This window comes from Seriola aureovittata, chromosome 2 (genome assembly GCF_021018895.1).
Source record: "Seriola aureovittata isolate HTS-2021-v1 ecotype China chromosome 2, ASM2101889v1, whole genome shotgun sequence".
NCBI classification, from domain to species: Eukaryota; Metazoa; Chordata; class Actinopteri; order Carangiformes; family Carangidae; genus Seriola; species Seriola aureovittata.
The window spans coordinates 18,977,045-18,995,528 of NC_079365.1; the positions used below are offsets into that span (position 1 = coordinate 18,977,045).

Here is an 18,484-nt window from a genome sequence, read left to right on the forward strand (position 1 = left end):
AAATTTCAATATAACTGAAATGTTAATCTTTCACTTATCTTTGTTTTAAGTTCAAACAAAAACAAAAAGTGCAAGGAGTTCCCAGGGTCAGCAGCATCTCTTATAAAGTTAACTGAAAATTTAAATAAATAAATAAATAGTTCCCTGAAGTTTGCAGTTTGAAGAATGCAGTTCATGTAGGCTTTATGATGCAGTTACATTATGTCTTAAGTCTTGAACAGCAATATCCTGCTCCTCTCTACAAGAAACTATCAAAGACAGCTTCAGGACACACTTCATCTAACAATATGTCATTTTCTGCTGCTTGGGATCTCTCAATCAACACAGAAAAAGGTAAAGTACTTGGTAGTTAAACAGCCATTATTGCCCTACAGTTTTCTCTCAGACAGACGGTACTTGCTGTCAGTTTCTGCAGCTTCTCATGTGGCTTACACAAACACACACACACTATTCACTAGCCATCCCCTCAACGTGCTTCCCTGCAATCTCTCTCTCTCTCTGTGTCTCTCTTTCTCACACACACTTCTTACTTTTATAACTATTTCAGTATCAATGTTATCAGTAACCTTGTTTCAAGGGATTAAACACTAAATAGCCTAAAGCATCTTCACTTTAATAATCAGTGTTTATCGTAGGAACAGACAGCTGCCGCCAACGTCTTGGGCCTCACAGTAACGTTAGTAGTCGTGAGTTGTAGAGTTTCTCATGTGACTTCCACACAAACACACACTTTTCTCTACCATAACAGACATTCTCCCCATTGCTACAGTCTGCTGAGCATCTAGAGCCGCGGACCGATGGGTTAACGTTACGCTAAAAGCTAACCAGCCTTCACCTCGACGGGCTTCCCTGCAATAAAACCGGACATATCGATATTATCAGCAACCTTGTTTCAAGTGATTAACAGGCACGTCTGGAGGGACTGCGAGCAGCAGAGCTGCCGCTTATGTTTATATAACGTTAATGGGCTCACAGTAATCTTACTAGTAGTTGTCAGTTGTAGAGGACTGGGATTTTTATTACAATTTCGGGAAACTCTGCTGCCTTAACTTACCTTCAAAACAAGTATTTGCTCTCCGGACCTTCTCCACCGTGTGTGTAAGGACTGTTCATGCACCGCTTACACTGCTGATTGGCTGTTACCGTGGCTCTGCTTGTAACCAATCAGATGGTGCTGTGGGTGGGACAATGCTGGCGACAGAGTAGTGACAGCAGACAGAGAGGCGCGGCTGCATCATAGCCAAAATAACCCAGTTTTAAATTGATCTCTTATCGGCTGTCGAATTTTAAAAAAGGCCGATGCCGATATGCGTCAAAATGCTGAATATCGGCGGCGATAATCGGCCCGGCCGATAATCGGTCGATCCCTAGTATTGGCCCTTCAATGTATAACGCCCGCCATTAGACCTTTGCAGCTGAACTCTAATCTATGGAAACCCAGCCATGGCAGCTGATGATGGGCATGGCTTAAAGTTTGATTATAATATGTGGTAAACCTCTGTGTGTAAAACATCTGCAGCTGTCCTAGAATTGAATGATTTGTGACAGCAGAGCTCTCAGTTGTGCTTTTAAGTCAAGGGTGGGGGTTTGGGGGGGGTGAGGATTTGTATCAGAAGTTTGCTGTATAAATAGGCTATTTATGCAAATTGCTGTTAGCTTTTTTCTCTGCTGGCACCAGTGACCTGCACTGTTTCTGTAATCAAGGGCCCTCCACAGCTTAACAGAGAGGAGACCATTTATAAAACCACAAACTGTCTTTCTGATGATGAGAGAGGAAAGGCGGTACACTGACATGGATTCACATCTTTACACGGTTTTGACTTTCATCCTTTGAATGTCACAAAAAAAAAGGAGATTCCGTCTGAATCCTCTTTGTAGCCTGACGGAGAACACAGTTAGCTTTTCTCTCTCTCTGCCTGACTGAACTCCCATGTAGGATATCCCCGGCAGTTCTCGTCTGTTAGCCTGTCTCCCTCTTCCGCAGCCATCTGCTCGGGTCCATGTGTGTTTTCTGCAGCTGCCAACATACTACACAACACCGTGCTGTGCTTTCCAGGCCAGCACTGACTGCCTGCTTGCCTTGCTCACGTAAGCCCTGTCTCAAGAGGGAATTCACTCAGGCTGGGTGTAGGTGGATTTATGGATAGAGAGCATGAAGAACAGCCTTTTGTGACTCAATTTTGCATTTTGTTTAGAAGAGATTGAGGTGTATGAGACAAGCTTAACAGAGGCTATGGAAATTCATACATTCTTCCATGACTTCAGCTTGTCTGATACATCACGGCACCATCTCTCCCATTCCATCTAATCTTTCCCTCTCTGACCAGTGCCTCTGTCCTGCTGTTATGTCATAAGTGTATAGTTTATGATATATATTATATTATAGCCTGACTTCATTTTTGAAGCGGAGACTGATATAATGTCAGGTATTATTTTTGTGATAATTAACTGAAATTTGCAGTAAATTTACACAAGCTAGCAATTGCTTGTCAAAAATCGAACATTATGATTTCTTCACGTCTGCGTCTGTCGTGGTTTACACTAGGGCTGTCCCAAACGACCATTCTTTAAACGATTAATCTAGCGATTATTTTTTCGATTATTTGACTAATCTAACAATTATTTTTTTATTAACCTAACAGTAATTTTATTAAAATTATTTTCCAGTTAGTCATTCAATATAACAATTTGCCCCGTTCAACACACACAGAGTCTGCAGACTACCGCACTGTTGGTGTCAAGATTAAAGTATTCCCAAACTTTGGAGGACCGTGTGTGAGCCTTTTTTGCCGCATATTGCTCCACACGCTCCGTCGTACTGCTGGTAGACGCCGCTGTGTTGTTCAAATAGATTACACAGACGCAAATCATTCACGTAGTCAATGACTTCAATTACGTCACCGCGTTGTCCCAGCCCTTGCGCTGCGCTTGTATCCGGGTAAACCAAAGACGATGGATATAAACGGTCCCTTTAGAAAGTTCCAGTTTTGTTCTATGAACATTTACCCTGTGTGGTTTTACAGGACGCATCGACACTAAAATTCCACATCGAATAATTTTTATAATCGACAACGTCGATTACGTCGGATAATCGTCCCAGCCCTAGTTTACACAGATGTGTAGTTGAGTTATTGCAATGATGAGAGTTGGACATAAAAGTTGGACAGTAATACTAAAATGTAAACATATGTAAATAAATGTTGCAAATTAGTTCATGAAAATGGCTGACTAATGATGATATAATGATTCCAATCAGTGTCAACTGATCAAGTGAAATTATCCTGATTATTTTAACTGTAGGGTATTTTTGTGCTAATGTTAATTATTAACATGTGCATCACAGGCATAGTTTAGTGCTCATAGTGTGTTTCTTTCACTTTTTATTTAGGCAGTAAAATAAACATTGCATATTCCTGTTTGGTGTATTGCAGTGAAACTATTTGAGATGACATGTAAACATACAATTTGAAAATACACAAGTCTTGATGCTTTAGGCCGTGTTCAGGTCAACAAAAACACTGCATCAGAAATGCCAGGGGTTGCATTGGTGTAGGCGTATTGCTACTTGCTACAGGGCACTGGTGAAAGGATAACGTACATACCAGGAAGTCCATTCTGAAGGCTCATCTCTAGACACTCATTAATTCCTCTGCCTGGCAGAAAACATTGTACTTTTCTTAAAATATAGCAATTTTAACAGGAGCATAGAGGACTTTTCTAAACGGCAACCATAGAAATAATTTTTAGCCTTTATGAATGTAACTATGTCACTGTCTAAGTTTTTGTTACAGCCTTTGTTTTCCTTCTATTTCCTTCTATTGTCACATCTTAGGATTTTTAAATCAAGATCCAAATAGTTGGACACAGGCAGGTAGGATGGTTGGACTTGGATAGGAACTACTTTCTCTCCCCACTTTTCTTTGTACTTCCTCTCTCTCTCTGCAGTTTTAATCTGCAAAGTGCACCTTGGCCCATTAGTGCAGTAAATCTGAGCCCTCTAACTTGAGCCAGGATGAGTCTGGAGTGTACCGCATTGCTGCAGTCAGCAGCAGCATCCTCTCAAACTGCAGCTCACTACAGGCATCTCTGTGAGACTGGTGCATTGCTCTACAATATGCTAAAGCCGCTAATCAGGTGTAAACACAAATGTTTTTGCAGTATCTAAATAGATTAAAACAGCTGATAACCTACTACATTAAACCGCAGAAAGGGCAGAACTGGAGCTTAAGGCCCCATGTGGTAGTTTTCCTAATTTATGCAACCATGCGTTAATTGGACAGGTCAGGTTCCACTCCACCGTTCACTTTAAATACGCTTCACTGTAGGATTTTAGTTTTGTGATGTAATGGAGCTGGTGTTTGCCATATGTTAAAATTTGGGTTGTTGACCAGTCAGTGTTCACCTGATATGATTTTTTTTGCATGATCTTTTTTGTGTGGTTGATCAGAACTATAGTATAGATACTCAAAAGCAACAGTAACTTTAACACAAGTTTGCATGAGTTCTATGTTCTTATTGTGTTGGTGAATATTATCGTGTGTGGCTTGTTAAAGTCATTGGTGTCTCCTATTGGGACTGGTATCATGTCACTGCTGTGTAAAACTTGACTCCTTGTATACTTTCCCTGCATTGCTTTCTTTTTATATTGTTAGTAGTGCTGCCAACAATGGTGTTAAGCAATGGTTGGTAGTTGTTTAGTTGCTAGTATGGGCCGAGTGTATGACCTCGCTTACTGTTACATTACTGTTGTCCATTTCCTCTCTGCGCATTTTGCAAAAAAAAAATTATGTTTTTTGATGTTGTATTGTACTTAAGATTCAGGCGACTTTCTAACAAATATGGACGCTCTCCTTCTGGGACTCACTCATCTTTATCCTGAACATGTGCTTGCTTACTAGTGGTTCTCAAAAATCAGTGCACAGTTAATAGTTGAAAGACCATCAGAGGACAAAACAGTTTTTTCTATGTATTTTACACCTGTCCTTGCTCCTGCTCACATCAAAGTATCATTATGATTTCATTCATACACGTTCATCACTGTCAAATTGTTAAATGTCATCAAATTGCTTGTTTTGTCCAACAATCTGAAATCTAAAGATATTCAATTTACTACCACATGAGTCAAAGAAAAGTAGCAACTCCTCACAGCGGCTGGACCTCAGGAATGATATTTGGCAAATATGACTATTGCCCTATACAGTTTCATAGGCTTTTTAGATCCCAGCCCTTGCCAATAGTAAACTTATAGAAACACACAAGACACCCATGATGTTGAATATCTGGCAATTTCTTTCCATCTGGGGTGGTATCAGCCTAAATACCCTAAATCCTACTCAGAACAAATGACCGTAAGAAGCTTTTTCTGTGAGAAAAGTATGCTTTCATAGCCCCCTAGCCAGCCCACCATATCCTCTAATCCACATCAGTGACAAATGATCCGGGAGGACTTTGCTGTGCTGTTTAGTAGATCTACTGCCATGCCTTTTATCCATCAGGGTCATGCTATCATCATCACCTGATAGCAGGGGTGACCTGTGTCCCATCCTGGCATGATTGAAATGAAAGGGCAGGGAGCGTTAAATGAGTCCTTGGGAACGTGGGACTCCTTATTCACTGCTTGGGAAATTGATGGTAGAAGAAAGTCACCTTCATGTTATCACTATGATGTCGGTTACGAGCCATGACTCACGTGAGTGCAGTCACTGGTGAAACAGGGCAGCACGGGCTGCTCAGCTCACAGCTTTGTCAGGGTGACATAGATGCCACTCTCTCCGCTGTTCTCCTCATTTTATTTTCTACACTACAGTAAACTGGGCTAAAACATCAGCAGTGTCGCTCCCCTCCCTCCCTCCCTCCCTCCCAGGCCATGGTGTTGACTTGAAATGTTCTAATGAGGTATTTTAACTGTGTGTTAACAGCATCTGTGTATACCTAACCACCCACCCAACCCTCACTGATGCCCAGCTCTCTTGCTGTAGCCCTCTCTGCAGCAGTGGCCTGTTTCTTGGGCAGACACTTTGAATTATTCATAGAATCGAGTTGCTCTAAGCAGTGGATCGACCACGGTTTGCTGTCATCCACACGCAAATGTACAGTATACAGCAGCGATGGGATGATGAAGCAGTATCAAAATGCATCAGTGTGTGCCGCTTGTTGTCTCTGTCTGGCTTTTTTTTTTTTTACCACATTTTAAGTAGTTGTTTAGATTATTCCAGGCTGGTATTCATAGCCTTTACTGTAAACATGTTAAAATCTCTAACTCACAGCTGTTGTAAACTACAGAGGTTACATTGGTCTGATGGTTTATTCATTCAGCTCATGTCCGCAGAATGAGGTCATCACTCCATCTAGTGGTGGAATTGTGTAGCAGTCCTAAGAAAAAGGAGAGAATATGTCAAATAAACTCACTCACCCCTCTTTTCCTGACTGCTGTTTCCAAGCTTTTGCTTTATTTAATATAGTTTTATGTTTAACTGCAGTCCCATATTACCAAGTATAAAAAGAAAAAAACCAAAACCAAAGTGATACTTAGAATTGGCAGATCTATTGGATCGTATTATCTACCATTCTGCAAAATTTGAAATTTTGGCAGTCAGGAACTGCAAAAACTTGGCGGTCTTTGCTGCAGTGTACCACCCGTACTCCCTGCACTACACTTGCATCAAATGGCCACGGATCAACAGGGCTATGGGTTGGGTCATTCAGGCAGAGTCACTATGGAGCCCTCTCTCCCCGTTGCTGTCGGGGGGTTGGCGTGCTGTTGTTTAATTACCCCCTCATGCTCCTGACCTTGTCTGGGACGTGCTGATCATTATCAAATACACTTGATCTTTTCATGGGGACTGGTCAAACAAGCTTAAGCTGGTTTCTGTTGCCAGCAGTGAGATGGGTTTGTGTGGAGTCCTCTGGCAGCATAACAATGTCTGTGTGTCTTATCCAGTCTATGTAATCTATCCCTGTCATCTGTCACTAATGAGAATTAACTGGTTAAAAATTATATCTTTGATCAGTGACCATTTTTGCCAGTGACAGTTCTTGTGATGAGACAGGTCAGACAGATCCATGCAACATATTACATATTTCCTGACTGGAAAAACTGGAAAATGACCACAAACACTTGATGAATATCTGAAACAACCAGATTGTTAGGATGCTTTAGCAGCTGAGTCATGTCATTGTATTTGTATTGAACAGCATGGCTTTAGTTATGTGAGGTAATCCTTTTTCCCTTTTTTCTCTGAAAAACATCTGAGAATGATGTGTAACTGGATGGACGGTAGTATTTATTCTTCTGACCTGGCGATGTAGTGTTACCCACTGGTGTAAAGAGTTAGAATTGTTGCTCTGGAGATCTCTATAGTATAGCATATATTACTGTATATATGATGTGATGATAGTTAACAAACAAATCAATAAAGCATAAAAATAATACAGTACTTGGTGGGTCAAGTGTAATTGAGAGAGGGCAGCCCAACTATAGCCTAAGTGTATGGAAACACTGAGGTTATATTGTTGCGGAAATAAAAACCCCATCACCGACTGACACGTGTCCCCCTCTCTCTCTCTCGCTCTCTCTATCCTTTCCAGAGGCTCTGATCAGTGATAAACTGTACCCTGTGGTTCTGTTCAAAGAACACCATCCCTGGCAGGCTGGCCACACCCCCTCCCTCCTGCCTCCATGTATCCTGAATCTACCACAGACTCCCCTGCTCGCCTCTCCCTCCGACAGACTGGCTCACCGGGCATGATCTACAGGTGAGTTGATGGACATATACCGTATGCACAGACATAATACATTTGCATGTACACCCGTATGACAGTTACTGAAGATAGGTCAGAGACACTATGTTGTATCTAGAATAAGTAGTTTGGAGGAGTTCATATAATAATCCAGCTGTCATGATCTTTATCATGCTGGTGCTGCTGCACTTTGCCAAGCTGCTTGCTTTGAAAATGTGTTGTTGTGAGTGGTGTACAATACACAGTTTGGAGAAAAAATAAACCTGAGTAAGCTGTTTGCATTCTGTCCTTAACTAAGACTCTGAGCAGAAACTTAGGTGTGTTCACTGTCCTGTTGTTTGATTAACTAATATAAGGCCACTCACTGAAATACATATATGAAGTATTCTGTCATACACATGCATATTTAGTATCACCATTGAGGATATTGTGATTGATGTTTTTTCCCTGATGGTTTAACCATTACCTGCCCAAGCGTAACCTTTACTTAACCTTTACCTAAGTAAAATGAAGACACAAGTGGTAAAGTCTGAAAATGATCCCCCAAAGACATAGGCATTGACTCAGCGTTCAGATATCTGTGCGCACGGTTTATAGGCTGTGCTCTCAGATTCATCCGATCCCTCAGATTTGTGAACTATGCCTTTGGAGCCATGACTTGGTTTGCAAGTGAAAAGCACCTTAGATACAGCGTTACACAATGAAAACAAACCCTGGCATGTGTGTGCTGTAAACTGTCTGGGTGCTGCACTGCCCTCGTAGCGTAGTTCTCCATTTTCTTCATGTCAAGTAACTTAGAAAAGTGATGTTTGAAGCTTTCGTGAGAACGTTTCATTCAAAAAGCTTCACAGTCCACACTGCACTTTCATTGGTCCTTAGGGATACACCTACCATGTTTGAAATCAATCAGCTAAGTGCTCTAAAAAAAATTTAAAGACATTCAGTCAGACAGAGATTCCTCCATTTATAGTTATTTATAGTTATAGTTAATTATCTTGCACTGTAATGTTTTACCAGCAGGTGGTGCCAAAGATTCATCAGCTTGCATCATTAAAAAGCATCTGTTCCACTCCTCTTCTCAAGCAGCTTTATTGCTGTGTTACATTGCCTCCATCATGACCAGATGGGGTGTCTGTATTTACCTATTATAAAAGGTTGATATGGACCAGCACCTTCTTCATATGCATCATCAAACATCAAATGGTGTGGGGTGTTGCTTCCTTTGTAATGGCAGAAATAACACATCTGAGTAAACTTTACAATGATTTTATGTTTTTGGTCTTTAACTCTTGGTACTTTGCATTAATTGATTACACCATCAATTTTATAATGCACATTGGTCGCTTATTATTATTCTGCTACAGCACAAAGAACAGAAGCTCCATGCTACTTTTTAACATACTGTCAGGTCAAGATGTGTGTGTCTTTTGATACTACTTTTTAAGTCTCGTAAGAGAAGTAATAGAGCAAAGCAAGAGCTCTATCTGAATCTTTATAACTCTGAACTGTATTGTGTGTTTGAAATAAGATCAAATATCATTGAGCTGTAAAGGAATTTGTCCTTTGCTTAATGAGCTCAATGATCATAACTTGTGGCATACACTTTTTTTCAAGATTTGGAATGGAGTGCTCTTTGACTAAAAATCCAGGTATAGAAATCTTGTAATGCATATTTAAATTCTTACAATATCAAAAAATATTCAGAAATATTTTTTATCCAAATTAAGTTTGATCTGAAAATCTCATAATGACTATATATCCTGAGGAGACACTGAGAGCAGGTAGCTGGATGTAAATCATGTGCAGGTTTGTGCATCCGTTTCATAAGTCAGAATGTATGGTAAGAGATTTTATTTTTTACTATTTTCAGATCTTGAAAACATCTGGAAGATTTTAATTGTATTGTCCTCAAATATGCACAAATAACTGCTCTCTTCACTTCTAATGCAGTATTTCTATTTCCTCCTATTTTACTCTTCCACATTATGCTCTGTATGTGGTTAACAGTCGCTTGTCAACTAAGCGTCTGCATCTACATCTGCGCCACTGCTAACGTCTTCCCTTTCCTTCTTTTATTAACCTAAGCTTTCTTTTTCCTCTTTTCCCCTGACGTCTTCAGCGCTCGTTATGGGAGCCCCAAACGACAGCTGCAGTTCTACAGGTACCTGTCTGTCTCTGTCTCTGCCAGTTTGTTTGTTGTCGCAGAGCAGGGTTATTAAAGTTGAGCCATTTTGCGTTGTGTGTTTGTTTGTAAGTGTGTACGTATTTCTTTTATTTGTGCACTATGTATTTATAACATTTTATATTTTGTATTATTTGTATTTCACTGTAATAACCTTGCTGTAGAGACTTGCTGTTCTGTCATTTAAAACCATATATCCATTAGAAAACCTCTGCAGCATAGATAACACTTATCATCTACTATTTAGCTGGCAATGCACTATCCAGCTTAAACCTGATAGGGGTGATGATGGATTTTGTTGCAAGGTTGCTCACAAAACCTTTGAATCAACAATAAGTGTCGGGTTCAAATGTTTTTTTTTTTTTTCTTCCTTTTTTCTTTTTTTTTTTTTCAGCAGTGACACCTGAGACACCCACTGTCATTCTTGTCAAACTTCAACATGTGACTAAGATGCTTTTTGCAGAACTGATTTCTCAACACTTTTTTTTTTTTTTTAGTATGTCACGATTAGGCAGATCGTAATTTCCTTCCTCATTTTTTGATAAAGTGCATCATTTTTTACCTCTTGGGAGGTCACCATGATCTGTCTTGTTCTTAAAGCCAGAGAAATCATTTTGATCAGCATTGGGGATGAGATGATGTTCTCTTGTGATAGCTGGTATTCACTTCTCCTCAGGTAGTGTACTTTTAAATGGTCAGTCCTTCTGCTGCTTTAGACTAGGATCATGTTTTATGGCCTCATATCAGGCTTTATTCTGCTGATCCAGTTATAAAAACCCCTGACTATGTGGATGTGCTTGTAATGAGCTCACTATTGGATTTTTATCTTGGCGCCTTGCACATTTCTGTCCTTTTAAAGTGCAAACCGTCCCACTAGCTGTTCCCCTGGCCTACGTATGGGAGGATCAATTAAGTCCCTTATCTCTGGCTGTCTATCACTCATGACAACCTCATCGACTGATGCTGGGAAGGGAAGTTTTATTCTTTCAGTAGTCTCAACGTTGTAACACACACAAACATTAATACTGCAACCGTGACGGCTGACACGCCCTTTTACCAGATGCGAATTCACACTGAAGGTTGTTTCCCGTTATGATGGAATCCGAGTACTAATTTGTCTCACCTCTGTTTTGACTTTACAATGATCATTTTACTGTATGTTGTGTACAGTTTGACGAGGTATTATTTTTATTGTGTTTAGTGTTGCATTACTTTTGAGTTGTAGATCCTTACTATTTGGTAACATGACGTGGCTGGTCCAGAGCGCTAGCTTTTATGATTCTGTACTAAGAATGCTTTTAGTAAAGTATTTCCGGCTCTGGCTATCATTAAACCATTTTATAGTTTCCAGGGGACTGAGTGCTTTCCTGTTGGTGAGTGTCGTTGACTTTTGACCATAATATGTCTCTTCTATATGGATAAAGGAAAATAGATTGCATAAAATAAATTCTTATAGCTAGTGTTTCATGGAAGGAATTAAGGATGAATTACAGTTGTCGCAGCTATGTGTACAATTTAGCATTTTATGTCTCTTTTCAACCCCTTCACTATTTTTGTTGAGAGTTGATATAACTGTTAAAGGAGCTATATGTAAGTTTTGCTAATGCTACATAGCCAGCGTTAGCATTAACAGCTGTTTACTTACCAGTCTAGAACTGATGTTGCGAGTTCACCGTCAAACTGCATTCCTTTACTCACCAAGAGCTGTCTCTTTTCTTCTCCTGAAGTTAGCATGCTAACCAGCTAGCCCTAGCCTGGTCAGCCCATCTCGTCACTTTCCAATACCGAGTCACTGAGCAGTTACTTCTTCAGGGCCCTGGACCCTACAGAGAGCAAATTTTAACCTCTTGTAAACACATTAATGGCTGAAGCTCTTAGCAAGACTAGTAAGTAAACAGCTGTTAATGCTAACGTTGGATATGGAGCAACAGCAAGACTTACAAACGGCTCCTTTTAAATACAGTAGCAGGCATGCACACATAAGTTAAAAGTCTCCGAAAGCCACAACTTGATGAGTGAATGGAGCTAGGCAGTAAGATCTTGATAAATTACTATGTTTATTTGTGGTGTCAATTTTCAGTCCTTTGAATCAGTTGTTTTAGCTCACAGAGTTGCTATTGTAAGATCTCATGCAATCACAATGACCAACTGAAAGCCAGTAGGTCATGTGCACTTGGGCAATGGCAGCATATCCAAATTCGGCTGCTATAGTCATTAATATACATGTACCACACTATGTGCAAGAGGGTTGGGTACAGTGAAATATATACATTACAGGACAGTGTTGTGACTAATCATTGTCTTCTCAGTGGCATTACTGGTTTCATATCTCTTTAACAGCTGTGCCAAAATAGCTCACAGAGAAGAGGGTGTGAGTACTGGCTTCTCCCAGTAGGAACATTTCGCTGTTGTCTGGGTGGTATTGACAGCAGGGTATCTGCAGGCCTCAAGTGTTAAAAAACAATGAATACAATTTCCTCAAAAAATGCCTTTTGAAGGTATGAAAGTTTTCAGTTTAATAAAAAAAAACTTGAATATTTTCTTAATGATAGTTATAGATATTCTTATATCCAACTGTGCACTGGCAGAAGATGTTATGCACCTATAAACTAACAGTGAGATTGTTTTGACAGTGGGTTGTGGCCACAGGAGGCACTTCAGTCCTTTTCAATGAGCACCATCAGACATGTAGCAAACACGGTCACTACTGCTAGCTACAGTTGCTAGGAAGCTCATCATCTTATAATGGGATTTTAGAAAAAACTAAAATTAAGTAAAATTGTATGGGCCATATCGTCCCTACTGGTTTTCCCTCATACTTTGGCCAGTATGACTGTAAAACGCTTATTAGGCATATTATGTGTTTTTGTGATTTTAGTTTATGTTAACAGTACTGTGTTTAGAGTCATTATTATGTGACACGTTCTGATTCTGACCTTGACCTGAACACAAGGCTACTAAGATGCTGCAAGCGTGCTTAACCAGTGTGGTTTTCATAATTCCTTGGTTTGAGAGTACTTGAACATGCTTGTTGGTTTGTCTTTTTCTGTTTATGTGTGTGTGTTTGTGTGTATATGTATATGTACAGTATATGTTTGCTTGACACTCTGTGTTTGTGTGTTTCATGTGCACACAACACTCATTATTGTCCAGCTCTTAGTATTCTTTCCTGTGGAACAACAATCAGAGGCTTTTAGCGCAAAAGCTTTGGTGAATAATTCAGGGCTGATGTTATTTGCTGCGGTTAGCAGAAACAAGACGGGCCACTAAATGACATAAATGGATTTCTTCCATGAGATCTCACAGGGAGGGGAGGAGTAGAGGTGTTGGTTGTGGTGATAGAGTATGGTCCAAGTGGTGAGGGGAGGGAAGGGATGCACTCTCTTATTCACTAATTGGTTTAGACGTTTCCTAGTAAGACACTCCCAGTTTGGGTGGACCTGCTTCATCATTGTCGGCAGTGTGTGTTTATAAGAGCAGACTGGCACCCCACCTCGCTCATGAGCCGACCCCCAAGAAATCGGGTGAGTTTGAGGAAAGATTTTCACTCATAACCACATCAGGAGTGTGTTAGTTTGCGTGTATGTTTTGTTTGTGAGGGGCTGTCAGAGTGATGATGAGTGTGTATATGCGTGCGTGTGTGTAGGTGTGTGTGCATGCTGCCTATCTTGGAGTCTCCTCCTTTATTTATATCTTTTGTCTCTTTGTGAGGAAACCAGCTGCTTGGAAGAACTTTGATGATATTTGAAATTAAAAGGGAACTTTTGTGAGAGACCCGACTCGTGTCATGATGGTATCAACGGGTTGGACTAATTTTCGAATAGATACTCTTGGTTTTATTTACAGTCTGTGTACAGTAATTATTACAAGATGTGTTCCATTTAATTTTATATTATTACCACTTAAAAATCATACTTTTAAACGGGGGTTTGATGTCAGTTTTATGGTGGCTCTGTGAGCCGATTTGTACATAGACAGAGAAAGTGCTGTATTTGTCAATAGACCTTTAAAGGATCAATATAGCTTAGACCTGACAAGATATTTCAAACCAGCAGTAAAATATCTTTTCCTTATTCTGGTTACCAGTAGGGGATTGTGGATTGACGGTGACCCAAACTGAGAGTAATTCCTGTTACAGATTAAATTGCCTTTATTAAAGTGCTAGTGTAAAAACATCACCATAAGTATTTTCAGATTGATCTGATTTATCAGGGTAGAAACTATTCATCATGTCTAATGATAATATTTGATAAATCATTTGGTAATAAATGCATATTCTTAATATCACATACATGGATATGTAGTATGCTACAATGAGATATAACTAGGAAATACATTTTTCCTGGAATGTAGTCTCAACATGTGTGAATGGTTTTTTGTTTACAGACCATTCAACCATATGTTCAAAATTTTTATGTAAATGAATCATTAAACTTTTAAATTTTTATTATTTATTTAATAATTTTTTTACATAGTCATTTATAATGTACGAAATGTATGTGTATTTAACATGGTATAACATATTGTATCAACATATATAACATTGTTCGCATGTCTGAGTATTATATGACAGTATAATTAATAATGCACTAATATAAAATTGCAGGCTCAATATTATAGTCTGACCTTACCAAGAAAGAGACTTTGAAGTCGGTGCTCACTAGTGCATTTGGCATTAAACCGCATTAACCTGCATTCTTGTAGTGATGGTGGAACTGATAAAGTGCTGCCCTCTATTGATTAAATTCAGAACAACACACTTTGAAGAGCTGAATTATAGAGGACTCAAATCATTTAAACAAAAGTAAGTGTGCATTTAACAGAGGAAGGAAGGCTCAATGGCTAATCAAATACTTTAGAAAGGAAAAAACTGCTGGTTTAAGGTCTCTAATTCAATATAAAGCATTTATATCAATTGTCCATGGCAAGTGCACTTCATGCAGTTGTTTCAGGATTCTTTTAGAGCTTTTTGTGGGATACACTCAAATTATATTGTGGACTACTCTCAGAAAGTTTGTTGCTTGGCTCTCCTTTTTAGTCCAGTCAGAATCCGAAGTGAGACCAAGAACAATGTCCCCTCCTGTAGCTTGGTGCATGTTTGAATGCTTCCCCCTCGCAGACAGCATGTGCTCTCTCTCTTTGGTCCTGCTCCTTAATCACCAGCAAGTCAGCTGAATGCTCCCTATCAGTGTAACCCTGCCATTGTGTACCTGTCAGGGGAGGGTGGTGCTGGGCTATGTTGTGCGACTCTGATTACAGGATGCATGGCCGAGCGCTGCCCCAAGCAGGAGAGCTCTTTTCTTATGGGAGCAGGTGCTATTTAAGTAGGTGGCTGTGCCCTGTCGGCTCCTCGCTCCAACCGTGTCCCGACTTTATTCTTCACTGCACGGGTCGTCTCAGCATCATAAGGAGGAGGAGGAGGAGAAGGGGGGGGGCATGTTTGCGGGAGGCTACGCTGGTGGCCCCCGGGGGGCTCCTGGCAGGTGCAAGTCCAGTTACTGTCCTCCTGAAAACCTGCAGATCCCCAAACCACCAGCGCCAGGCAGCGGTGTTCGGAAGAGCAGCAGCAGTGGCAGCGGCAAGATGCTGTCTATGTCATACAGCGAGAGCATCCGGAGCGGGATCAACCGCTACCACTCAGAACAGGGGCTTAATCAGCCACCAGCCAGGCCCACCGATCAGGCTGAGCTCCAGAGACTCCGGGAACAGAGAGTCGCCGCTCAGATTAAGAACATGGAAGACTTCCTGAAGATGAATGGCTTGGCCCTGGAGGAGTGTGTGTCCTATCAGACAGGAATGAAGTACAGGTAAGAGAGGGGTAAAGCTTGACAGGGACTCAGATACTTTGGAGATCAGGACAGTGGTGGGAGCTGAATATCACCAGGTGAGAGCAGCTTTGTGGTCAAAGGTGGTCAGACACTTGAGGTTCCACTGAACAGGTGTGTGTGTGATTGTGCAGTTGTTTTTGTTGGTTGGCCTTGGATTTCACTATTTTGTACCTTTGCTGCTTTTTATTTAGATAAATGTTGTCATCAGAAACAGATGAACAGTTAGGAATATGCTTATCCAGCTCTTCTTTCTTAACATCCTTACAGTCTCGCTCTGTCCTCTGGTCAGACTGCACTCATGCAAAGGTACTGGGGCTCAGGTTTTATTTTAATCATCTAGGTCGGTGGCATATTTGCCCGACTACATGGGAAGGACAGACTGCTCCGTAAGGAGTTACCTGGCCCCTTAAAATCTCACCCAGACTTTTCTTTCCTTTTCCCCTTGATCATGTAGATACTACTTCTTCTCAAGCTATGGGTTCCTATTTACTGTACAGAAAAATCTGCCCCATAAAGACAAAAAGACAAACATAAATAATTCAAGTCTGCTCAAAGCAGAACTGGAAGATTCCAACAATATACATGTAACTGTCAATATACTGTAATATAGGTTTAAATATTGGCGTTATCAGAGTCAGTGTTTTCTGGTCTTATTTTAATCCTGTAACTGAAGGGATAAAGACCTTCATCAGTGAAAAGGTGATTCGGAATTTTACAGATAACTCGATGGATTAAGCGTTCCATCATATTCTTCCACTTTTTAAGCTAAATAAAGAATTTAAAATCTCATTGTGTTGTTTGAAAAATGCTTTGTCTCAAAGCTAAAAACAGTATTGTTGATACTGTATCAAGTTACTGTGCCAAAAATATTGTGATATTTAAATTTGTCGTAACGCCAAGCTTCAGTTCAAAAGTTGAAAGCTAAGCCTAAAATTTATGTTTACTCATATATTTTATATCCAAAGAAAATTTCTAAGTGCATTACTAATAAATATGAAACACACAGCTGATGCAGAACAAGAGATAAAATTTGAAACATTTGCTCATTTTGTCTGTGCCATCAACCCAGTGACAGGAAACCAAACAGGCTATTTTATGGATGTGCTGTTGAGCCAGTGCAGCAGGCGTAGTGGCTGTTGTGTTGACTCTTGAGGCCTGTTAAGCTGATGTTGTTATTGTTGTGGACATGGATAGCTTTCATCAAACACAGGCATGGCTGCTGTTGTTTTTGACTGAGACCAGTGACTAGAACGCAGGTATAGTTGGCTGCTGTTACCATGTCTGGGGTGACCAAGTTTTACTGTTGTCTGCAGGCAGTGTTGTATGTCACCACTGCTGGCATGTTACCATGCCCATAGTTACCTCCATGGTGTGTAAAGCTCAGTCACTGGCCCATGACGGGCTTGGGTGCAGCTTTGTGAGTGTGCATGTAGAAAGGGAGTTAATATTGTAAAGAGTGTGTGTGGTTTTTCTTCATTTACAAACCTCAGGGAGCCTCCTACAGTAACTGTCATTACTGGTTACACACCATAACTAAAGCTGTCTTTGATCAGAATCATTGTGTTTCTTCTGTTCAATCAAGTGGATCTATTGACAAATTTAAGTGTGATTTATCACATTTCTTTGTGGTGTTGTATTTAAGCATCGGTATTGGTTTACAGGGCTGTTGGTTCATCTAGAAGAGGAAATCCTGCCAGGATCTGCTGTTTCTTGTGTCGTGATAGACTGCAATTCTGTAATTAGTGCTGCAATTGGGTCAGCAAGTACATGCAACCTCTGACTCAAGCTCATCATTATTTCAGGTGTGTGGTCAGGAAGGCGGGCCAGCATTGCTACAAATCCACATTTAACCAACTTTGCAGTGCCGTTTTCTCACAAACTTGGCCAAAAAGTCTTCGTCTTTTTTTTCCCTGCAGACACTGTTTCAGGAAATATCCACAGACCTTCTAGGGGGAGCTATTGTTTTACACTGTCAGGAAACCATGAGACTCATTTTCCTGAATTAACATAATTGACAGGACTTCAGTACATGAATTGTCTTTCTACTAATGCTCAAATACTGGTTCAGTGAATGAATACTCGTAGGTACTAAGCTACCTTTCATCTTTGAAATATTCGTATTCTTGGTATTTAGGATTTTAATGTTGTAAATATTGTGCAACTCAAGGTAAAGGATTACTCCATTTCTGTTATGTTGCCCTTGAAACAAAATACTACCACTCAGCAGGCCCATTTAGACACCGGAAAACTTTCCCTAGTGTCCATGACCTCCAACTGAACAAGCCAGGCAGCGGGTAAAGGAGCCAGCTAGAGTTCAGTCAGGCGAGACAGGAAGACTCGTGTCTCATGTTAGAGATATATGGTGGATGACTGGGAGAGTATAGATTTCTGGAGAATTAACACTAATGGACATGGTAATGACCTCCATTTAGGCGTTCATACATGCAAAGCTATGTTTGACCATAACTGTTCCATGATGCATCTTTTCTGAACCTTTCATGTTCATTGTGGAAAGCTTTGATGTGCAGGTGGACACATTATATTTTGGATCCTTTTTCACCTGTCTTTAATGAAATATGCCTAAAGTTTGAATAACTTTTGTGATACTATTGGTTAGATACTTTCTTAGCGATCAGTTTTAGTACAGATGCATTACTCAAGTTTTGGCCACTAGGGGACAGAAAAACGTCAAAACAAGTACATGTACAGTCAATTCCACATCACAGGTTTATCA

The 18,484-nt window shown here is 40.3% G+C and overlaps 1 protein-coding gene across 4 annotated transcripts in view; it reads left to right on the forward strand.

Annotated features, from left to right (window-relative positions):
• Positions 1-18,484, forward strand: part of kcnab2a (potassium voltage-gated channel subfamily A regulatory beta subunit 2a) — an 87,221-nt gene that overhangs the window by 26,064 nt on the left and 42,673 nt on the right. For 3 of the 4 annotated variants that reach the window (XM_056363723.1, XM_056363714.1, XM_056363732.1), the window contains exons 2-3: positions 7,588-7,755; positions 9,860-9,901. In XM_056363723.1, coding sequence (XP_056219698.1) covers positions 7,679-7,755; positions 9,860-9,901 — 119 coding nt within the window. In that variant the 5' untranslated portion in view covers positions 7,588-7,678. The remainder of the gene's footprint in view (positions 1-7,587; positions 7,756-9,859; positions 9,902-18,484) is intronic. The other variant, XM_056363739.1, reaches the window with a different exon arrangement.